Source organism: Rhodamnia argentea, chromosome 11, assembly GCF_020921035.1.
Source record: "Rhodamnia argentea isolate NSW1041297 chromosome 11, ASM2092103v1, whole genome shotgun sequence".
Lineage (NCBI taxonomy): Eukaryota > Viridiplantae > Streptophyta > Magnoliopsida > Myrtales > Myrtaceae > Rhodamnia > Rhodamnia argentea.
This window is the reverse complement of record NC_063160.1, coordinates 22153516-22159515: the sequence shown is the minus strand read 5'-3', so window position 1 is coordinate 22159515 and position 6000 is coordinate 22153516. Positions and strand designations below refer to the sequence as shown.

Sequence of the window (6000 nt, the reverse complement as noted above, 5' to 3'; positions counted from 1 at the left end):
CAAGAACGATATGCATATATACCAGAGTGCACGACCTTTGAAGTTTGAAGCTGCCATACAGAGTACATACCATTGAGAAAGCTCGTGTTTTTTAAGTTAAGTTCCCGGTCTGGAGGAATACAGCAGACACTGTGACGGTCGTGTCACAAACGATAGGGAAAATTCTATCATGAAGCCAACCAGTGCACAAAGTCGATGAAAAGAATAGTGAGCTCATCGCCTGACCCCCTCTCTGCCCAAAGAATACATATGCTTCAGGAGCTGGATTTTCCCAAAACATTTAGAATCCCAACCCGTTGCATCTCTTTTGCTGTGATAACAAGTAAAATAGAAAGAGTGAGAAAGTAGCATCCACTGGCTACCTATTGCAGACCGAAGGCAAATTAAAAAAAAATACTCAGGGCACGAAAAGAGAAATGAATAGCCCTTAACTTTCACAATAGCCATCAGAAATCCACCATTCAGGAAAAAAATGGGGATGTCAATCCTTAATTAAAAGGCAAGTATTTCTCACTGCCACATTGTAGGTGGCTCTACCGACGCAAACATGCCGCCATGGTTTTGATGGGCTGCCATAGGTAGCAATTGATATCACGTAAAGAAATACAATGCCAACTTACACCGGAGCACATCCTAATTTCAGTACAGAGACACATCGACAAAGGATAAATCATACGTTTAGACCCAATAATTCTCAAGGGGAAGTCGATTAAGCAGTTTGAAGCACAAAAATAGCTTAAGTCAGTTATCAAAGAATAATTGCCCGGTGCTTTTGCACGTTCTCTCTCAGTTTCTGCCCCAAAGTAGGTTCAGTAAAATCATTTTGATATGAGAACATTAGAAAGGGAAAAAATAGTAAAAATATGAATTTAACAAGAAGATGAAATCATCAGTTTTATCTAACCTTCCTCCAGTGACAACTGAATGGACCTTTTCTCCAACTCAACAGCATGACAACTAAGTTCCACTGAAGAGAGGGATCTTAGCACTAACAGATTCAAAACCAAGAACAAAGTATTAGTACTGCAAAAAATTTAAAAGAAAAATAAATTGATCTGAGAAACTTATCCAACAGAAAGGGAATACTTTGCAGGTAATCCTTTGGATCCGATTGCTCCAAGTTGCTCAACAGTTGCTGCCATTGATAATATCTCTCTTCCCAATGCAGATATTTTGTTCTCTTCAATGCGGAGGCACCCGCAGTATCAGAGTCGTGATAAGGTCCTGTTGATGCTGACTTCACACAGGATATTCCGATGGGAGGAATTGAAGGTTTTCCCGATGAGCTCAGTGGATAATCAACAGGCAAAGGTGCTAGTGCTGGAAAACATGAAGGCTTTGGCTCCTTTATCTGGGATTGCAGTTCAGGCAATTCCTCCTGACAATTTAGCATAATTTCCGGACAACCAGCACCACCAGAAGTGCTTTCGCAAATGCCACTCTTGCCTATTTCTGCATCTGATTTTCTCCGGACATAGACTAGATGGTTGTTTGCTGCAGTACTAGGCGAAGACTGGTTGCAAGGCGGACTGGCTAGCAACTCGGCAGAGGGTCTCTTAGCACCGGAAACCTTGACAGCATCAACTGTTGGAACTTTATTGTTAAAAGAACTTCCAACGGAGTTAGGGACCAGGATTCTATTCTCATTCTGCAACTCCCTCAATGCTGTCTTCTTTGCAAAGAGTGGCAAGGGTTTGTTGCTAGAGGCCAAATTACATTCACTTCTTCCCTGCCCATGCTCAGTGAAATAATTTTGGCCAGATGCTTGTTGACCCATCTGAAGCAATTTGAGGTCTGAGCAATGAACACCAAGACAGTGCACCATTGAATAATTATCGACTAAGAAAGGGCAATGAATAAGTGTAAAGCTGAAAAGAAGAATTAGGATCACAATACAATTAACACAATAACCGACGGAATAGCGTCTTTGAGTTGTAAAACAGAGTCAAGCTTCAGAAAGTAACTATTAATGACAAGACTAGACTAGAGATAAACATGTGCTTTCCTATGAGTTTTGCAAAGGTACTCCAGTGATACACTAATATCCATGTCGGGGAACTTCATGTTGATCAGCTTCATTGTAATAACATAAGCTAGGAGGAGAATGTATCTCATGAGGATGAGTCGCCCGGCACTCGTGCTAAAAAAAATATATCAGTCCAGTTTCAAAAGGGGAGAGTGTGTCGCATTCCTCATTCGCAGTTATTCACTATCACTTCAACTCTTAATTCTCCCATTACGGGATTTGCCCAGAAGGAAAATTTTTGTCTTGTTCTGTTCCTCGTGAAAGTACAGTAACCGGGAAAGTAGAGCGTGTACTTTTCCGCTAACAAAAGAGGGGAGCATTGATGATGGACAAAACGGGTAAAACATCTTTGAAGCGATTATTGCTCTTACTGTTTAAGTCCTTTTATTGCTCCATCATCAGCAGTCCCTGGAGGTTAGCACCTTGGGCCTCAAGTACGTGAAAATCTCAGTTAAGCTTCTCTTTGATTACATTTCCTTATGGACACACATATCTTCCAAGTTTAGCGAAGTGCCATAAGGATATGCACTTCATGGGAGAAGCATCAACCCAATACAGAGCCAAAGCAAAGGAGTAACAGCCGAAACAATATAACCGATACACAGAGACAAATGGTTACTACACACATCAGTAGGTAATCTCCAAATCGATTTCACATCAAATCGTTAGCGATTTCTCCACTTTCCCGCCGAACCCCGAGCAAAATTAAAAGGATAACCGTCGAGAAAAGCATCCCACAACAGAGAAGCGAAACGAATCGACTACAAACTTCGGGTTCGTGCGGCCATAAGAGGATGATTCGATTGAACGGAATCGTAATGGAAAACACGGGGCTCGGGACGCCCGATAAATCAATGGGCGATCGCCCCAAAAAACAGCTCACAAAAAAAATCAACAGTCGCGAGCATGTCGAACGGAAGAATGTCAAAGGAGAAATCGGAGAGACAGTGAAATCCGCCATTAAATCAGAGAATGAAGTGCTGCAGTACCTGTGAGCTGGTGGATTTTGAAAACCGCCTCGGAGAAAGACCGCGAGAATTGTTGGGGAAGAGGAGGGAGGGGGAGGAGAGGAGGCGAGAGCTTTCTTTTGGCTCCACCAAGAAAAGAAACTTCGGAATCAGTCCCTCGGATTCCTCTTATTTGCCGTCCAGCCCCTCCAATAGGTGAACTCGAACTTCAGATTTGGTCCCTCATTTTTAGGGGTGAGCAAAAAAGACCGCTTGGACCGGGACCGATGGTCCGGTTCTCGGTTTAGGAGGATCCGATCCGGTTCCCGGTTCCTAAAATTGGAAGCGATAACCAAGCGGTCCGGTTCCTGGTTCCAGGACCTAGGACAGGATTGAACCAGTGCTTTTTTAAAAAAAAATTTAAAAAACAAACCTAACATTTACTTGTTGTTTAGGTTTAAGTCATTTAGGGTTTCTTTATTTCACTTCAGCGTAGCGCCGCAAACATTTTTTCTTAGCTCTCCACTATCCAATCTCCACTTCTCTCGCTACACGGAAGAGTCATAAGTCATCCCACCGCTTGTCTTATCTCGGACTTCATTGGCACCGTCAGCAACCAACTTGCTGGTGGACGAGTTCGATCCGGAGCCGCCAATTGAAGAGGCCTTGATTCCGCCGAGCTCGTGGTACACCGACCCTTGTTTCCTCGACCTCGACCTCGATCACGTCTTCTATCAAAGTGTATATCCGCTTTTCGGAACAAATAACCATAAACCCTTGGAGCTTCTCGGGAACCGGATCGAGTCGAGAACCGCTCACCCCTACTCGTTTCCTTTCCTCTGTGTTTGATCGCTTGAATTTCTAATCAGAACAAGATCGTATTGAATATGATATGAAATTCAAAAATTTTATTATATCATATGTATTATTTGGTAAATGACAGTAATTTTCCGATATTTTCATATTCTATCTTATCAACGTAAATGAACTTAAAAATGCACAAATAGAAATGATAAGAATATTTCACGATTCAGTGCTCAAAAAATCACATATGTACAAAATGGAGACAACTTCCATCAAATAAATCTGTGATTATCGTACAATCTCAATTTTAAACAACAAAAAAGCTCAGTGTAGCATTCCAAACCTAAAGGTCCGACTAGAACCAAAAAAAAAAAAAAATGCAAATGGGATTAGGCAACAATCAACAATATAGATGAGCTAGTGAATGCCAAACTTAGTAAGAGAAAGAAAATATGATCATTAATCTTCACATTTCGGAAAGTATAATGCTTCGATTTTCTTGCCTACTTCATTTTTATTTACTTATTATTTTTTTGTTCCCCCCCCCCTTTTTTGTGTTTTTTTATTCCCTTCTATTGTTCATTAATAAAATTCTATAAGTGACAAACCATACTAGTAATTTTGAAATATTTAATAATTATAAATACTAAACATATATGTATAGAATTTATATTAATAATACAAATAAATTCAAACATTTAAATACAATTGGTGAATAAATAAAAGCGAAACTGTTGTTATTTTTAAATTTTGAATTTTGAATTAGAATTCAGAAATTTGGTATTTGAGAAAAATAACTTTTATATGATGAATATAAGAAATCTTATCTACCAATATGTCACTCCCCTATAGAATATTTTTATCCAGACTATATCTTTTTTGTCTTCGATTTTTAGTAGAAAGGATAAATTTTATATTATCTTGCATTTTTTTTTTCTGACTGCCAAACACAACCCTGTTTATTGACATGGGTCTAATGACATGAGTCCGTCAACCTGTCCAGCAAATATGAGTTAAACACGACTCTTTATTGGTTAACAAGGTTAGATCTTCTTACACGCCTAGATTAATCTTGTACACGACTCTTTATTTGGTTCAAAACTTAAAATGGGCTTTGGGGAAATGGAAATGCCTTCAACCTAAAGAGATTTAGCAAAATATTAATTGTCTTTGGTATAAACTCATTTGAAAATGAGCTTTGGATTAAATAGTGTTTGGTAAAAATAACATTGTAAAGAGGCTTTGAATGCATTTTTCTATTTTTTTTAATCAAAAAACTTAAACCCTTCTTTAGACCGGCCAAGTTTTCAAGCCGTCGGCAAGCCAAATCTAGCATCGGCAATCGTCACCCGAGGTCACTCGACCTCAAGCCACCCCCGCCGAGGATCACACGACCCGGGCGAGGGCCACCCGAGATCGGGCTACCGGTTTTGAGTTCGCACGAACTAGACAACCGCACTTGGGGCACATGACTTCAAATGTCGTCGCGTGACACGGGTGACGCCTAGGTTCACACAAACCCGGAGCCGTCATCCGGGTCACGCGACCCAAGCGTTGTCACCTATCCGTCATCGGCCCCTCGTCGTTCCTCGGTTGGCCCTCGCCTAGAGCACGGGATTTGTCCTCCTCGGTGAAGAACTCAACAAAGAAGATGAACGGTAACAGAGAGGGGTAAAATTGGAAAAATAGAAAATTAGTGAGAATAGTTTTGGAATGAAAAAAAAAAAAAAATTTTAACATTTGGCCAAATGTTGATCGGCATTGATCTTTCATTTTTCCCAAGGCCAGCATAAAGCTAAACCAAACGCTTCAGCATTCTTCCAAAGGGATTTGAGGGTTGAAAGTAGGAGTGTCAATATGGGTCTTTGACTCACATTTTAACCCACTTTTATCCCTTTGCTTCAAATATGGGTTTGATAAATTTAAAAATGGGTCAAATATGGATTTAGGCTTATAAAGTCTATTCAAATATGAATTTTAACTCAATCCATTTTCGACCTGCGACCTATAGTTTCGCATGCCACTTTTATTCACTTGTAAACCACCGCCCACCGCCTGCCAGCCGAGCGCCGCCACCACCTCCCGGCCCGCCAACCGAGGCCCTCTAGACGCACCGTCCAAGATGGTGGTCCGCGATCTAAATTTCGCCAGACCTGCATCGTGCATGACGACCTTACCAAAGACTGAACTGGTCATGCTTCGTTTTCTCCTCGACACAAACTT

The 6000-nt window shown here is 40.8% G+C and overlaps 1 protein-coding gene across 1 annotated transcript; it reads right to left on the bottom strand.

The window, feature by feature from the left end:
• Positions 1-344: 344 nt before the first annotated feature.
• LOC115735621 lies at positions 345-3158 on the bottom strand. The gene is made up of 4 exons (XM_048272805.1): positions 3016-3158; positions 1087-1777; positions 905-988; positions 345-793 (listed from the first exon to the last, which is right to left on the bottom strand). The coding sequence occupies exons 2-4, from the start codon at positions 1775-1777 to the stop codon at positions 534-536; spliced, it is 1035 nt and encodes a 344-aa protein (XP_048128762.1). The 5' UTR covers positions 3016-3158; the 3' UTR covers positions 345-533.
• Between the last annotated feature and the right edge of the window lie 2842 nt (positions 3159-6000).

Coding starts and splice junctions, on each gene's coding strand:
- LOC115735621 (XM_048272805.1), bottom strand. CDS start 1,777: ATGGGTCAACAAGCATCTGGCCAAAATTATTTCACTGAGCATGGGCAG. Junction 989..1,086: donor TCCAAAGGATTACCTGCAAA/GTATTCCCTTTC, acceptor TGAATCTGTTAG/TGCTAAGATCCCTCTCTTCA. Junction 794..904: donor TCAGTTGTCACTGGAGGAAG/GTTAGATAAAAC, acceptor ACTTTGGGGCAG/AAACTGAGAGAGAACGTGCA.